Consider the following 17,680-nt stretch of genomic DNA (forward strand, 5'->3'; position numbering starts at 1 on the left):
AAAATGCCCGGGGAGGGGGGGGGGTGAGAGGAAGTGATGGAGTGGGGTAAGAAAAATATTTTATATTTTATTTTATAAAAGAAATATTCAACTTTTAATTTTAACTAATACTAATAATTGATTTAATTTTTGTTAAGGTTGAATGTTTTGTTCATGTGGAGTGTCATATGACAGTTTTTTAAAATAAAAGAGAGAGTGTATTACACATATCATGATGAGAGTGGTATAAAAGAGACAGGAACGTTTTTCAAACTAAAAAGTGACAGTTTAGTATGAAACTCACACTCTCAATAGTTTAAATATGAAACTCAAAAAAATGATATAGTTTATGTGTGTTTTTGAAACTTATCTCATTCTTATAAATCTCTCATTCAAATGATGCGATAAGTCTTTGAGAAAATAGGCATTAACAAATCATAATCACGTAAATTCATCATGTAAAATGAAACATATATTTATATAATCCATTTGAGAACGTATCTTGTGCTCATGTGCCCTAAACATAGGCACACTTAAATTCTAGTCAAAATCCAAATACGAATCAATCACAGGCATTTGATATCTACAAATTGGACATGACCGAACCATGTATCTTGATATGAGGCCAAAATACATATTTTTAATCATTATTTGTCTCATATTTATTATTTATATTTATTTTTTTTGAGCCTGAATTTTATAAATTGTGTTAAATAATATATTTTATTTGTAGGATTGAATTGGTGGAAAGATGAAGAAGTTTGAAGCTAAAACGAATTAAAAATGAAAGGTTGAAAAAGAAAATCAAGCAAACAACTTAATGGATTAAATTTAATATAATATATAATATATAAAGTGCAAATATTTCAAATTGCTAATGGCAATTCAGCGAATAAAAGTCCTGCCACGTGTCAGTCACGACAGAAGCTACAGTGAAAACTTTTGAGGCGGCTCACGCGTAGAGGAATTCTTATTCCGCTTAGTTTTGGTTTTCCGATTTATTTTGGACTCAATTATTTAATTTAGGGTTTTCAACATCTATGAATAGTCTATAGAAATAATTATTGGAGGAAAAATCAATATAGAGTAAGGAGGAGACACTTTTGAAGAGAAAACAATACTTTTTAGGTTCATTTCTTCTTCTTGTTTTCTTAGACATTAGTAGCTAAAGCTCTTGTTTTGGGGCTTTAACTACGGATTCAATGTTGATTATTTAAGGTTTTTGAATTAATTCTTGGTTTTCATTATAAGTTACTTATGCATTCTTGTTTTAGTATTTTATGCTTGCGCACCATAAGATAAATACATTATCTAATCTTAAAATCGAGAGAGGAGGGATTAGATAGATCAGAGAATATAGAGAGCTCGGTCCACCCATTAGACTGAGGTGATTAGTGTTCCGGAGTGACTCCCAAACGAACACCTTGCTTGGTTACTAAATAGGATAAAATATAAATGTTCGCCAGTTCGTCTATTTATCCCCGCTCAACGATGTAGTTAGCTAATTGGGGTAGACGACGAGAGGTGTATAACTCGGATCATATCATCAACCCTATAAACCAGTAACTTTACAACTGAAATTATTTCTAAGCCAAAAATATGATACATGAAATCCAATACATGCTACAGCCCTAGGATTTTTCAACTATTGCAAGTAATTTTATTATTTTGTTCTTGCATTCTTCTCTTTTGGCTCTCTTAAATAAATAATTAGATCAATATAATTTAGTAAAAATAGTTAATTGACAAGTCATTTGGGTTCGATAATCTGATTCTTGTAAGAGTCACTATATTACTTGCGCGACTGCAAATTGGGAGCAACAAGTTTTTGCCAGCCACTTGTTAATACAATTGTAATGATGAAGATGCTTACAAGGCATCCTCTTAGGTTTATCCTCAACTTGAAACTCCAACAAACAAATTGCACATTCAGTCTCCTCTCGAAGAATTTCAATAATTGCCAGTGCCTCCATTGAAGTCTTTGTTGTAGGTAAAGACCCTCGTTTTCAACGTTTTTAAAATTTGTCGATTATGGATTTCTTATAATCATATTAATACAATTCATTGTTTGAATTTAATACCTACTAAATTAAATAAGGTAGATATAGTGATAAGCGATGACATGATTTATCGTTGCAAATACTTTTGAAGAAGACATGTCATTTATGTGTGTATCTTTTGTAATGAAAAACCTAATTTTGGTTTGGATTTGAAATAAATATATATTCATTAAAGTCATGCACACAAATGAGCAAAGGGGTAAGTAATCAATTGTGAAAGATAGTTTCTATGTTGTGTAATTGTATACCATATGGTTAAATTATAGAAGAAAGATTTATGTATCGTCTTTCTAGATAAAGAAGTTTGGATCAGTTTATCTAAGAAGCTAAAGAAATTTTGAGAATTTATACAGTAAATTAATTTGTGGGAAAGCATAAGAGAAATTTTACTATTTAGTTGATAATTTATACCATTTATAAATGAAGTTTTTGAAGATTTGTATTTTCCCTTCCCTGACATTTCACATATTATTTCTATTCGTATCAATCATGACATCATATAATCATATGCAGTTTTAATTTTTTGTTTATGCTATTTTATCACTCTTTTTCTATTTTCTTGTCGCTATCCTTCATCAGCAAATGCAAAACATTCACCATATGAAAATATAAAATATTGAATCCATCTAGTTATTATTATTATTATTAAAAAATAAAAGAGCAATTAAAGGACAAACAAGGATATTTGAAGTGTTGAAATATTTTGTTTTTTTGGGTTAAAAGAATTATTGAATTATTATTAAAATTAACTTCATTTGAAAAAATAATTTTGAAATAATTTAACTTTTAATTTTTTTATTTTACTATTAATAGCATAATTTCATTAGTATTATGTATAGTTTTTAGAAGAATATCTTTCTCAAGAGCCACAATAGTCCGTTAAATTGAATGAATATTTTGTTTGTTTAAATATATATAAATAATAAACCCAATGAAGCGAAGGATCATGACTCATGATGGTGTCACTTCGAACTAAAAATATTAGTATCAGAATATTCCGATAACGGTGCAGATAAATTGTGTCCCAATTCAAAAGAAGCAAAATCAATAGATAACTGGAAATAAAGCTTTGTGTTTCTATCGTTGAATTAGGGTTCTATATTGCGAACCCTAAAATTCCAGTTTGTTCCTAATTCTTGTAGCCATGGACTCTCCCGCTGCAAATCACTTGGATATATTCGATATCTATAGCCGATACTGTGGTATTTTAATCAAGATTCCATTTCTTGTAGTTTTAATTTCGTAATTTTTGTTTCTCTTTATGGATTATCATTAATTTAATGCTACTACTGAATTCCAAACTACTTGAGTTGTTTATATGAATTGAACCGATTTCATTCAAGAAATCATGCAAGGCTTCATACTTTTGTTTTTGATCTGGAAGTTCGGTTGTCCCTTTAATTACTTAGGTCTCCGTGTTTTTATGTGAAGGCCTTGATGTTCTTGTTTTGCACTTAATTAACTTTTCGTAATTTGTTTGAATTTTTTCGAACACTTTATGTTTATTATACATAAACGAGTCAGGTTTATGTAATTAATTGGTGTTTTTTAATTTATGTTGCTCTGCTTACTGATGGATTTGCTTTGCAGATATCATGTCAGGGGCATATGCTACCAGGAACCTAGTAGATGAATTGCAGAAAGCGAGATTTACAAGAGAGGCATTGAACCAGCTTACGAAATTAGTGGATTCAAGTTTGCATATAAGGCATGTATTTGGTAGGACATGGAACTAGCAGCATCTTTTGGGTCTTCTTTAAAGAGTAGAAATAGATTCACAAAAAAACTGTAGAACTAGGGATTACTGGGGTAAAAGAGTTTGCTGGACTTAGATCCTTTATGTATGTAAGGATTCCAAGAGTCCAAAACTATATCTACGAGAGTTGAACCAAGAGTTTCAATTTCCGCTTTCCCCTTGAAACACCGACATGCAAACTTGCAAATGCTTGACCCATATCAAAGAAAAGTTGGGACTTCTGTATGCATACTACCTTTTAAAAATAAAAAATACTTACGGCGATTGCTCTTTCTGTCTTGCAAAGACAAATGTCTAACGGTAGAGAGAATAACAGTAACTCAAATGGATTTTCTTGAACGGGTTCTAACAGATTTTTGGTTGATTTTATTAGTTTTGATACTTAGGTCCTTTCAAAAAGAAATTTAGGTCCTTTCAAAAAGAAATTTTCATGTCACTTCTGCTTTGAGTAGGGATATGTGTTTGATATTACATTGGAAGGACTGATACATTTACCAGGTGTACCAAGTGATTCTCAAGACCAATGCTGATATCCTTGTTCTGCCGTTACATTTTTATCGGTGCTTTCTGTCTAAATTCTTATGTGATCATGTGGCTTACTTGTGTTAGTCTTAGATCACCTTTCGTTATGTGGGGGGAAATAGATAGGTCATTAGAGGTTGACAATATTGACAAATTTGTTTTCAACCATGGCAGGGCAACTATCTTTGAAGAAGTGTACAAGCTTAAGTTGCGGTTGAATTTGGAGGTTTGTTGATTAGATGATGTTATGATGACTGGATTTTCTTTAGTTTGAACTATCTTATATTTGTTAATAAATATAGGAGCTTGGGTTGGAGAAGGGGGGATTTCTTTTCCTGCTTTTCTGTTTCTTCTGTATGCGCTTGTGTTTTGGGTGGAGGGGTGAAGATTGTGGGTTCTGTTTCATATTCATATCCATGTCCATCTCTTTTACAGTTGGCCATAAAACATTACAAAGTAATTTTAATCATCAAAAAAGGAGCTTACATTGTATTTCCTTTTGTAGGCAGACTTCTCTGAGTTCTCGCGTTTCTATGATTTTGTCTTCTTCGTTTTCAGAGAAAATGGACAAAAAAACATCGGTAAGTTGATTACTTGTAGATGATTTTGCAGCAGTGTGCTTATTCTTCATAAAGCATTCGTAGTGCAGTTAGTTCTATTTTCAACTTATGTTGAGTTTAAAATATTTTCAGCTATAAGCAAAGCTGTTACTGGTTGGAAAATAGTTTTAGCTGGTAGGTTTCGGCTACTTGATCACTGGTGCGACTTTGTTGAGGTAAGTGTCAGTGGCCCTAATTGATTTGTTGTCATGTGTTTAAACTTCAAATTGCATTGTTCATCTGTTTGTATGTGTTAAGAATTATGGAATTTTAAGATTCAATAAATTCATCGATTACAGAGGAGCCATGTGCTTGCTTGTAACTTTGCTTCGTTAAGGTTATTTGAGTAGACAATTAAGTCTACTTTATCAAGTTTGTCTTAAGGGTCAATGGAATACAAACAATAAGGTTTTGTCAGCTGATGAATAGACGTTGAAGATCGTGGGATGTCACGTCATTAGCACCCATGTGAGTCATAGGCTTATGGAAGGAAGAAACCGGAGAAGTTTTGATGGGATAGAACACGTGTATGTATATTGAGGAACATCCTCTCATTTGTAGTTTCTTCTTTGATCCATGAAATTCTTGTTTGTATAAAACGTTAGGAGTTATTAGTAGAGAATCCTATTAGTTGTAGATTCTCTGCTAATACATGTACTGCTTGTATATGTGAGATTTTCATAGCAGCAACAACAATAATTAAGCTTGAGTTCCAAACATGTGAGGATTCATCATGAAATTGTCTAGTTTTTGGTTGGCTGGTTGCCTACTGCAACTCCGCTCCTTTTATCCAACTTTAGGACCGGCAATGTGAGCAAGCTTTACCAGCTGGACTGCTGGAGTTATACATGTGATTTTCCCATTATTAAATAAATTTTGCAAAAGAAAAAAAGGTTTTTCCATCTGGTAGATTTTCTTCTTTGTGTTCTTTGTGTTCTTTGTGATTGTGGTTGTTTTAGTTGTCTTGTGTTTTTGGTTTGGGCATTGAGGTTTTCAGTTGTAGTTGGATTTGGCAGCCAATGCATTATTTAGGCTTGTATTTGTCAACTTAACTCCATGGTGGTACCTTACTTTACAAAGAATGATGTTCTACTTTGTGGTTGGGTGACTGCAGAATGTTGGTAACTGGCAATTTTTCTATATAGTGATTTTTTTTACTGAAATCTCCAGATAAACCAGCGATACAATATATCTGAGGATACTTGGCAGCAAGTTTTGGCCTTCAGCCGTTCTGTGCATGAAAATCTTGAAGGATATGATCGGGAAGGTATTAAATTTATGCAGTTGTAGCTTTCAATTATCACCATCCAGGACATGTCAATGTTACCCTTAAATCATACTTAATTAATAGAGACGTATTGTAGTTTGGTTCCTGAATTTGGTATTTTATATTTTTTTCTATTTAAGAAGTATCTTCTCTTTTTTTTCCCAATCTTCAGCTAGTTGGTATCATCTATACATCCTTTACTTCTGTGATGTTCTATTTATGCTATTATCATTTATCAGAGATTTAAACATAAGTTATTTGCAAGAAGATAGCAGCAAAATGTGGGTTCTTAGTTTTGAAAGAAAGGAAGTTAAAAGTTACTCTATTTCGTGGTAGTCTGATCATCAAAGTTTAATTTGAAAGTTTGATTTGTGTATTAAATTGGTAAGATCATGCAAGCATAGTTAATGATGCAAAAACATCACTTCATTGTTTAACTGAGTCTGAATTTTGTATGAAGAGTCTTATAGAATTTTATTAGTTGCTTGAAATGTGTCAAACTTGTTGAGAAGTCCTAAGAATGAAAGACTATCATATAAAAATAGGGTAGGAAGGAGAAACATTTTTCAGGTCCCAGAAGTAGGAAGGTTAATGTTGTTTTCCGCTGCCACAATTATTTTCTGTTTTGCCTTGTCGTTCTTTTCTGTTGAGTAATTAGTCCTTTACGATATATAATATTGGAATGAATTTGCACTTCTTTGGTATTGTGGAAAGATGATTATGTTTAGAATAGCTGCTTCCTTTTTCGCATATTTTGTGTTTCGATCTTACTAACCCCACCGGCCCACTCCTTTAATCGTTATGTTTTTTTGTGGTGATGTTCTCTACAGGAGCTTGGCCTGTTTTGATTGATGACTTTGTTGAGCACATGTACAGGTTGGCTACTAACCAATTTTTCTCGTGGAAATTAATTCCAATGTGTTGCTGCTTCTTTCATCTAGATTATATTGGTCCTGTTTAGAAATATTTACTTGGAACAGTAATGGGTTCTCTTCCCTTTTCTCTTCACTTTTGGGGCACGAAAAGGTTAGACCATGTCTGGCATGTGTATCTTAGAGATGTAATTACCCCCTATTGCTCATGCTTAGAGAAGATAAGCATGGTATGATATGATTCAGGAGATTGATCTTCATCATTCACTTGTATCATTTAAGATATTCATCTTATTGGATGAATAAGTTAGGGGGACCAACTCAGGTGACTGATGTATAGAACTTTGTGGACTTGGAGTCTGTCTTGGACCGTCATGGTTGGGTAGTTCATGGCTACACAACTTGTGGTTGGTTCCTTCCATGGAATTTCATTACATGGTCTATTTTTCTTTTACATGGAGGGAGGATGTGTCTAGATTTAGATTCAGATTCAGACTGCAGCATAAACTAATAGAGAAATCTTGGCCTTGCTTTAGCTATCTTTTGAAAGCCAAACAATTTGCACTGCACTTTTTAAAACTAGATTTGACGAGGCAGATTTGTTAATGCAGGATTGGAGGAGTCGATACTATTTCCAACTCATTTTGTTGTAGCTGTGGTGATTCAGGAGCCCAGCCATTTGAGGATTCTTTCCCTGGTAATTGCGGCTGAAGATACTGTCTTAGATCACACTGAATTATCTACACTATTTTTACTTATCTGTGTTCTTGGTGCAGGATTGAAAAAATTTCCTGGTATGAAGAGGAAATCTTGTGGCAATTTACAAAGAGTAGAAGAATCATCTCATGGACATCGAGACATGGATGTGATTGTCAATTCCAAGAGGAGGAACATTAATTTTGGCAACCAAAATGTTGACTGGACAGAAAACCAATCACATGGTTACTTGGAAATGGTTAAAGCAAATAGCCCATTAAATCATTCTGCATCTCCATGCGCTGTTGAAGGTTGTTTGTCCAAGGGTTTTGCGGGACTGTTGTCAGGCCCTTCATGTTTGCAGTTTGATAAAGAAAGGAGAACTTCCTATACATAGAAGGTTTTTGATCTTGTTCATTACTGCAATATATCAGGGGTAGGAAGCAGGAACCATTATGTAAAAAATTTCGGGGGGTTACATGAAACTGTGTTATGTGTCATTCTTTTTCTTGTTGTTCAACTAGTTTTCCACATGTTCAAATCTGCTCTCTGGTAACTAATTCTGTGCTTTTTGTCGCAGAACGTTCGGTGATCTGGAAAGAGTGTTAATTGCCATTGGTAGATGGATAAGCTTGAAGTGGAGTAGAACTGGGAATATGTAGGTTTGGTATCTAGGATTATCCACAGAGCACAATCAGAAAGTGGCATCTTTGATTTCCGGAAGTAGAACTGGGAATATGTAGGTGTGACATGAGGAAGTATTTTTTATTTTTGAAAAAATTCAATTCGAACTGTAATATTGTATCTGCCAGTGGGTAATGAATTACAGTCTCTTTTTCGGTAACAATCTTTCTGATGCTTATTTTAATCCTCTTGGGTGTCTAGGACGCATGCCATTTGTGGAGCAAATCGAGAGGTGCTCTCTGGTAATAAAAAAAAGTATATGATTTAGAAAAATAGTTTGATATATATAAGCTATGTTATAAAATAGTTTGATCACACTGAATTATCTACTATTGCTTTCATGATGATTACTGCTAAATTTTCTTGAATTTGCAAGTGGAATTGTAAATTTTATTAGTTGATAAATATTCAATTACTAGGGAATTCGAATTGTTTCGGAGGCTAGTAAGCTGAGCTAAGGGCGCAAGTGAAAATCATTGATTTGTGTTAAATTATTAGGGAATGAACACTGTAGGAAACCATGATTAGTTAGGTAGGATTTGATAATTTATTCATGTCTCAAGAGGATTCACAATACGAAATTATATATGAATAGGTTTTCCTGTTTTGATTTAAAATATGTTTTATATTATAATAAGGAAAATGAGCCTGATATACCTCTCAACTTTGTCATTTGGAGCTAATATGCCCTCATTATGAAAGTGGCTCATATATACCGTTACCGTTATACAAACAACTCATAAATACCCCTACCGTTTCAAAATGTGCTCACATATGCCCTTCATTTAACGGAAATGAAAAAAATTAGTTTTAAATTTATATTTTTTACTTTTAATTTTTTTTAAAATCATGTAGGGATATATATGATTCTTCTAGCAAAGTTCAAGGTATATTTTAATCTTTTTCATACAAACTATTAATTCAAATGAAATGTTATAGTCATAGTTTATTTTATTTGTAATTCGCAGCGAACATCCCATTTTTTTGCCATCTGGTTCAGTATACAATTAACCATTTTCGGTATACAATTACCCATTCGGTATACAAATGTATAAAATGCGTTTAAAGAGAGAGAAAAGTATATATACAAATACAAATACATATATTTTTGTTCCTATACACTTATAATTATACAAATACAAAACTTATTATACAAATTACAATGTATAAATGAATTTATACAAAACTGAACAATTTGTATAAAATTGGATGTTTGTAGCGAATTATACAAATCAAAAGCTCCATAGCAAACATAAAATTTGCTATAGAGCGCAATTATGCAAACTATAGTTATAACACACAAATATGATTTTTATGTTTGCTATATGTAAAAGTTGCTCATCATCGGTCAATTTTCTTGGCAGGGGAGTGAGTGTATATTATTGCTGAGGATTTAGGAAAATCAGAAGGTTTATAATCCTGCAACGAGGCATCGTCCCTGTAACTCAAACGTCTTGCAATTGACTGAAGAGATGGTTGACTGGAACAGTTTTGCTCTTGAAGTACTTTCAGATGCATTCCTGATCTCCTAATTGGAATTCGAACTGTAATAATGTATCTGGCAGTGGTGTTAGATTACACTTTTGTCGGCAAAAACTAATGACCTTCGTTTAATCCTCTTGGCCCTTGGGTGTGTGTGTGTGTATCCATCCGTCTAGACGTGTGATGTTTCTGATGTGTGTATCCAACAGAAATGTGCTCTACGGTTTTGAGTGTTTCGAATGGTAACTGGGAATAAATCGATGTACAAACTCTCATGCATCAGGCTCATTCCAGGATACAAGTGCAATGTCATGAGCCTAACTTACCAGAGAGAATACATCTGGAAATTAAAATTGAGGTCGCTGATTATTTGACACTAAAACTTTCAACAAATATAGAGTAGAAATTGCAACATGTAACTACATTTTGCAAACAAAATAGAGTATATACATGATTACATGATCAAGTGCGGCAATCATTCCTGACGTGGTAGTAGTATGATAGTTAGCCAACTTGTTGCATGCATCCTCTCGTGTCGATACCAGAAACATGTCTCTGAAATCCCATCATTAGAACTTGATACAATGGCCAAAATCCCCAAATATCTACAAGTAATGAACCTCACCACTGATACTTAGCAGCGATGAGAACTTCTTCATAGTTCTGAGCAGCATTATCCCAACTTAAGTCTTGTGTCATACAACGTGTCTGAATCCCCTCCCAACTCTTTTTGTACTCACGATAAGTCAGTAAGCAATTTCCTAATGCGTGGATCAGCTGGCTAGCTTCAGCCCTACTGAAGGTCCACCCCAGTCCTGACTCATTAAAAGGATCAAAGGGCTGCACAGTATCTCTGAGTCCTCCTACTGCATGAACAACAGGAATAGTCCCATATTTCATTGCATAAAGCTGGTTCAGTCCGCAAGGCTCAAATCTAGAAGGCATGAGCAGAATGTCTGCACCAGCAGTTATACGATGAGAAGTCTTCACAGAGAAACCAACCCATCCTCTAATTTTATCATTGTGTTGACACTCAAATTGCCTTAGCATCTGTTCAAGGTCACGCCTCCCCGTCCCCAACATGACCAGTTGTACATCCTGACCCATCATCCAAGGCACTGCCTCAGCAATCAGATCAACACCCTTTTGTGGGTCAAGCCTCCCAATGAAACCGATCAGTGGGACATCATCACGAACTGGTAAACCAAGTTCCTTCTGCAATGCAGCTTTACATTGAGGCTTGCCAGTCTGTAGCGTGTCCAAGGAGTAGTTCATGTAACCATCTGACTGTAAGTGAACGTCCAACTCAGGGTTCCACTCTTTTGTATCAATCCCATTCACAATACCCTGTAATTTCCAATCGTTCTCATTAATTATCTGATGCAATCCCCAACCACCTTGGGAAGTCTTTAGTTCCCATGAATATCCATGACTAACTGTAACTACACGATCTGCTGTCTTTAGACCAGCCGCAAAAATGTTGAAATGCTCACCTCCTACTGGGTCATACAACTTGAAAGGGTCCATATAGTGTGGTGGAAGATCTACATATGAAAAATCCTCCAAAGGACCACGACCCTGCATGAAATGGAACAAATTATAGAGCTGAAAATGATAGAAAGCTGGCTAAGATTGCTATATAACCCTTATTCACGTTACAGAAAGATAAAATAAATGACACAAATCAGAAAATACTAACAAAATCCAGAACTTGGATAGAGATAACTCCAATTACTCTACTGTTTTATATTCCAAATTATTATTTTACACTCTTCACGTTATACTTAAAGTTATAATCTACCAGACATTTCAAAACAATTGCACAGGTCAAAGTAGGTCATGTTTAATTGGACGAACAGAGTATTTCTAGTTCTCTGCTGCTTACATTACATGCGTAAAATCTTGCTCACTCCATAACCGCTCTTTGTAACTTTCATGAAGAAAATTCATTATAAAATGAAAGTTGTATTCAAATACATATCAAAGGAGGCAAGGAAAATAAAATAAAAAGATGATAACTAGTAGTAGAAGCAAAATGCATCAGTGTCTTAACCTTAGCACGTGAGGAAAAGGTAGAGTTGTACTTTGTTAATATAAGACATCATGTACGACATATATTTTGGTAACTTCTGCGAGATTTTCTTTTGTTCTTTGTCGGATTGATCTCATATTGTTGTAGATCATTACAAATCAAAGCATAATCCAGTATGAAGCTTAAAGGCATCTTCATCTACCGGCTCACGCCCAGAGATGAGAGAACAACTTTTCAAGGAATTTCACATATCAGGCAATACTCCTAAACAAGTCTAAGGATGGTCTGTGCATGATAAAAAATGCTTTTCCTGTAACTAAATTCATTGATAGCCTGATACGGTAACTCCCAGTGGGTACCTAAGCTATTGGAACTTAGTGATGCGGAAGTAATAATTATGTCCCAAGAACACCTAGTAGATATATAATATCAAACTAGTCATCGTTATTATTTTATTTTGATAACTGAGAAATCCTCGAGGCCTTCCACAGTTCAAAACTCAGTGGATAATGGGCCCACCCATCGGTTTTCCTATCAAGGTAATCATTTGTTTAAACCTTATGCTTAGTAGTCATAGAAATCATGATATATGACCAACCTCCATTGGAACTTAAAAAATGGCTATACTGTTGTTAAACCATTGGAAATAAAAATGCACAGGTGGATTAGAAAACTGCTATAGTTGCTGATGAAACAGACCTGATGAGCGATGTTATGAATCACCAGGACAGATCTTGTATAGTTCATAATTCCATTGTCACGATAATAAGCTTTCAGATATACTGGCAATAAAGCAGTATGCCAATCATTAGCAATGAACACTAAATTTCCATCTCCATAGCAGACCCCACCACATGGAACATGCCAAGGAACCTGAAATTGCAAATCAGCAAAATGCATTTTGAAATCAAAGCAATAGTAGTGGGCCAAATGTTATGACAGGGTGTGCAGGTGTGAAGTAAACATGGATAATCATGCCCAAATAGAATGGCTAGGTTTATTTTGCAGTGTTGGTTACAAAGATTGATTAAAGGTTTGCAGTGTCTTTTTTCTGGCCACTGTGGCGTATCGTAGACAGATAGTGTAGGGAGCAATTGGTCAATAATTAGTGCAAGGTTCCTTAAACATCAGAAGTCATACCTCAATCGCTGCTTTGCAAAATAAAACCATGCGTTTTAAAATATCCTGCAACAGGAAGAGAAATAAAGAAGTTAAAAACAGCCAGATAGGTACAGCCAAAACTATTTATGAGAAGGGGATAAACAATTCAAATAAAGCTTCAAGACTGATACATCAATGAATGATGTACAATGCAAAGACGGTAGCTCAAAGTCAATACAAGTGCTCACCAAAGGGATCGTTATCACAATCTCCCTGTTTGTACAGAACATCATTTTAAACCTCTCTCTTAAACTCCCCCACCCAGAAAGAGAAAGGAAAAGTGAAGACACAATCATCTAAGACATCCCAATCCCACAAGGCCCAGATTTTGGTGACAAGGGAAGACATTATGTCAGGCAATTATACAGAGGACTCATTAATAGATTTCAATGTAAATCAAGGAGTCTGAAATTCCAGGATTAAAATGAAACTAAAAATTCAGAAGAAAAGTGAGCGCGGGGATTTACCACACGGTTCCCTCCGTAAATGTTGTTCCCAATGTGTCTAAACATATGACTGTCAATGAAAACAAAATCCACACCATCAATAAAAGCTTGGAAGTAAGTCACTTCCACATCCTGCACAGTTCAAAACTTAAATGCTTAGATATGGATAGTCTTGTGGCCATGAAATCACAAGCATAAATTAAAAACTGCATCTAATTAATGCAGTCAAGCATACCTGACCATCAACTTTATAAATTTTTCTTACACCAGAATCTTGAGGTTCAGGATAGTTGTCATAACGAGGTGCCACAACCTAAGTTTCAGGGAAATGGGGGGAGAAAAAGGAAACTCCATCGTCAGATAACTTTACATCCCATGTGTTTGGAATGGGAAGGCAAAATTCTAAGTACTAAGCAATCTATAGAGTTGTCTGTTTGATGTGTCAAAAAGAAACAAATATTGTCACAAATTTTTTATTATATGATATGATCTATCAAGAGGTTCATATGGTGTCGATAATCTGGTTAGAGAGCATATGTTTTGGAAAGCTTGTGAATTTATATCACAGACTAACTAGTCCAATGGTTAGAAAGACGATGGATAGAGAATATAACACCTCGTGCAGAACATTCTGAGACTTCATAGACAATTTCTCTCTGTGCTACATTCTACTTGATACATCATTCTTATGAACCCAGCAATTCACAAGGTGAAGGATTAAACTAGTTACCATAACTCTGTGGCCACGTCGAGCCAAAGCTTTGGGTAATGCTCCAGCAACATCTCCAAGCCCACCTAAAAAACTCTTCACAAGTAAAAGATATGCTTGCACTGATATGTATCGAGAGACATAAACGCAATAGAATTCATGCAACATTGAAGTGCGAAAAATGTGTACGAGTCATGATTATATATATGTGCACAGAGCTCATTAGTTTTTAAATGAAGATAACAGAAAAGTTAACAAACAAAATCAAAGTTTGAGAAACCAACAAATCCACCACCCATCCTCAACCATTCAGAAGGCAACATTACTACAGTAGTGAAGAAAGGCAGAATAAATATAGATCTTTTTTCTTTTGACAATCACCTATTCATTTCACTTTGGACGATCAGTGATGGTTTTTCATTTTTCTTAAATGCCTTTTATCACATTATTAAGAAAATGTCACATAATACTTTTGATAGGTATGATAATAATAGATCCTTTTTCTTTTGACGTTCACCTTCTCATTTCACTTTGGACAATCAGTGATGGTTTTTCATTTTTCTTAAATGCCTTTTATCACATTACTAAGAAAATGTCACATAATACTTTTGATAGGTATGATAATATGTTAATCCTTCTACTAATTAGTTATCTTGTTTATCTAGAGATGATGGAATACTGAAAACTTCATGAACACTATAAGTAGGTGAAAAGAAACAACAAGCACCTCATTTTCAATATCTTAATGCTGGTCCTACTCTTTTGCAGTTCCTACGAATTTGAAGTATCATCAACTATATTAGGATACAAACTGTCATAGAAAACTCAACTGTGGATAATGCACCAACTTACGCACTTGTCCCTGGACAGAAGATACATATCCAGTGTAAAATATACCTGTTTTAGACCATGGAGCGCATTCTGAAGCCACCAAAATAATGTTCATAACATTTGTTCCTGCCAATGGAGGGGGTTTCTCATCTATATTCACAGGATCTTCAGTCTCTTCGTTTGCCTCAGCACTTGATCCTTCAAGATTTTCATTCCTCTGTTCCACATGGGATGCTGAGGATTCTTTACGTAATGAAGGCATATAAGACTGGATCTTCTTTCCAGGAACATCTACTAAACTTTTGCGTGAATTCACATCCAAAAGTGTCTCTTGACTGGACTTCGGAGTTTCTGGAGGGACATTCAACGTTCTTTTGGAACTTACAGTAGAGGAAATCTGGCTACTGGCTGTGATAGATGATCTCGACAGTGGGGGTGCCCTTTCATCGGCCAGGTCCCTTTTGATTTCTCTTTTACTTTCAACAAAATCTTGGCTTATAGCAGGCGGTGTATTTTTATCGACATCAGTAATTGGAGTAGCAGCAGTACTAGGTACAGTAACATTATAATCTTTATCCACGTCAGGGATATCAACATCTGATAAGCTACCACTCCCACCATCATAAGTACCTTTGGCATTGGCAAGACTGCTTTTTATTGAAGAGACTACTTTTCTTCTTTCTGCAATCTGATATGCAAAGAATTCAAGGATGAAGACACTTCAAGAATGTAAATAGTGTTTCTAAACCCACTATAATAAATTGCAAACCAAAACATATGCAATGCTCAGGAAGACAATTAAACCAACAAAAAACCATATTAACTACAGTAACAAATTATCCTACAGGCGAACTTCTCCTCTCCTAAATCAGAACACGGTTACAATCTTTATCCACAACATACTGAAACAAATTCTCAGACAACAGTCATATCATACAGATTTCTAAGTTATTTAAACATAGATTTATTTTCAAAATTGGCATTCTTGAAAAAATCCTTGAAAATAAATCTCTGTAAACAAGAGGTGATTGCTTCATTTACAGAAATGAGAACATGTGTAATATCTTAAATCAGAATTTTTCTGTTCATTATTAGCATATATGATGATAATTATATCCCTTCTATCCGCATTTGAGGAAAAACAGTCAAAAGACCCTAAAACAAGTACATCTTTTACTTCTTTATCTTTCTGACTAGGAAAAAGAAATATTTCTTTTCACTTTATGATTGGGCACCAAAAGGATTACCTGTTGAAGTAGGTCCTGTTGCATGGCTAAAACCTTTTTGCTCTTTTCAATTGTAACCTGTAAGGCATCATTCGATTCATCAGCACTTGCAGCTTCCCCAGAATTTTCACCTGTTGCTTTAACGCGCTTGATCCTCCACATTTGCTCTCTACTGGAGCCATGAATTAGAGATAATTTTTTGGGCCTAAGTGCTAAAAGGGGTAAGTTGGGGTGGAACTGATTTCCACTATGAAGAAGAATGGAATTCTCCATTACAGTAGAAATCACAAAAGATGAAGTTCACAGGGATAATAGGAATCCAAGATTTCAAGAACCAGAGTGACCTAGTGGAAATAGAAGCCGACCCAGTAGAGATAATTGACAAGTAAAGAAAACCCAATTGAGATAGAGACTAGTACAGAGAATTAGGGATTGTGAAGCAATATTGAAAGAGAAACCAAGAAGTAACGACAATGGAGGTCAATGTCAAAAACGTTTGGTGAAAAATGGGTCCCCGAAGAGAGGAAAATCATGGAAGCAAGCTCAGCCTCTGAGTAGAAACCAGAAACTTTGAGTTTTTGGACGATGGAATTTAATCTAGGGCCCTCTTATGATCTCTATTTAATTGTAATTGTATTGGGAATATCACGTGTAAATTATGGCTTTGTCACTCGCCAACCCACTTGCTACTCACTACATCCTAATGTATTGTATCGCTCTACCCAATCCAAATTTTGTGCCACTCTCTATCAGAAAGGATTTTATCCGAATTTTAGTTCATACCTATATAAACGAAAATATAATTTGTTAGAGAGATGTTTTAGATATTCATACTCTTCTTAATAATTAAATACTTTTAGGATGATCAACAAAATTTTCTATATATAAAATAAATTTGTAAGAGATCCAAGTTCCGAGAAATATACTATTAATGACTCTTAGATTTTATATTTATGATTGGAATTTATGTGTCATGTGGAGAATCAACTCTCACCAACAGATTGAAAATCTATGTAACCCACCAGTTAAAGTTATAAGTTTATCGCTGTCTTTTTGGAATTCTATTTATATACACAACTATAGTTCTTTTTACATTATTAGTATATATATTTGGTAATATACTTTGTTTATTTTTTATTACAAGTTGTTTCATTGGTTGTATTTATCTTGTTAATTTATTGCCTTAATTTTCTTCCTTATTAGATGTTTTGGTGAAGTGTCATTGTTTTAAAGGTTCATTGAGCAGCGCATTACACTCTTTCCTTTTATTCCACCTAATGATTTAATTAAAAAAATTTAAACAATCGCAGCTATCAAAAATAATTTTTCCACCACACAAAAACATAAGGTTTACCTTA

General features: G+C 34.4%; 2 protein-coding genes across 2 annotated transcripts; one reads left to right on the top strand and one right to left on the bottom strand.

Moving 5' to 3' along the window:
* Positions 1–2,973: 2,973 nt before the first annotated feature.
* Positions 2,974–8,625, top strand: LOC102582781 (DCN1-like protein 2). The gene is made up of 10 exons (XM_006338384.2): positions 2,974–3,241; positions 3,630–3,747; positions 4,492–4,543; positions 4,823–4,898; positions 5,010–5,092; positions 6,087–6,183; positions 7,014–7,059; positions 7,667–7,752; positions 7,832–8,151; positions 8,332–8,625. The coding sequence occupies exons 1-9, from the start codon at positions 3,184–3,186 to the stop codon at positions 8,146–8,148; spliced, it is 933 nt and encodes a 310-aa protein (XP_006338446.1). The 5' UTR covers positions 2,974–3,183; the 3' UTR covers positions 8,149–8,151; positions 8,332–8,625.
* Positions 8,626–10,286: 1,661 nt separating this feature from the next.
* Positions 10,287–16,658, bottom strand: LOC102583115 (granule-bound starch synthase 2, chloroplastic/amyloplastic-like). Its single transcript, NM_001288048.1, has 8 exons — positions 16,344–16,658; positions 15,163–15,784; positions 14,287–14,351; positions 13,792–13,869; positions 13,578–13,688; positions 13,090–13,134; positions 12,649–12,822; positions 10,287–11,495 (listed from the first exon to the last, which is right to left on the bottom strand). The coding sequence occupies exons 1-8, from the start codon at positions 16,593–16,595 to the stop codon at positions 10,539–10,541; spliced, it is 2,304 nt and encodes a 767-aa protein (NP_001274977.1). The 5' UTR covers positions 16,596–16,658; the 3' UTR covers positions 10,287–10,538.
* Positions 16,659–17,680: the final 1,022 nt, after the last annotated feature.

This window comes from Solanum tuberosum, unplaced genomic scaffold, assembly GCF_000226075.1.
Source record: "Solanum tuberosum cultivar DM 1-3 516 R44 unplaced genomic scaffold, SolTub_3.0 scf00004, whole genome shotgun sequence".
Classification (NCBI taxonomy): Eukaryota; Viridiplantae; Streptophyta; class Magnoliopsida; order Solanales; family Solanaceae; genus Solanum; species Solanum tuberosum.

Bases quoted from the DNA above. Each gene is read 5' to 3' on its own strand.
- LOC102582781 (XM_006338384.2), top strand. From the start codon at position 3,184: ATGGACTCTCCCGCTGCAAATCACTTGGATATATTCGATATCTATAGC. The intron at 4,899-5,009 runs GTAAGTTGATTA...AAATATTTTCAG, and splicing joins AAATGGACAAAAAAACATCG to CTATAAGCAAAGCTGTTACT. The intron at 6,184-7,013 runs GTATTAAATTTA...TGTTCTCTACAG, and splicing joins TGAAGGATATGATCGGGAAG to GAGCTTGGCCTGTTTTGATT.
- LOC102583115 (NM_001288048.1), bottom strand. From the start codon at position 16,595: ATGGAGAATTCCATTCTTCTTCATAGTGGAAATCAGTTCCACCCCAAC. The intron at 13,870-14,286 runs GTAACTAGTTTA...CCTGAAACTTAG, and splicing joins GACGTGGCCACAGAGTTATG to GTTGTGGCACCTCGTTATGA. The intron at 13,689-13,791 runs GTATGCTTGACT...TGAACTGTGCAG, and splicing joins TTTATAAAGTTGATGGTCAG to GATGTGGAAGTGACTTACTT.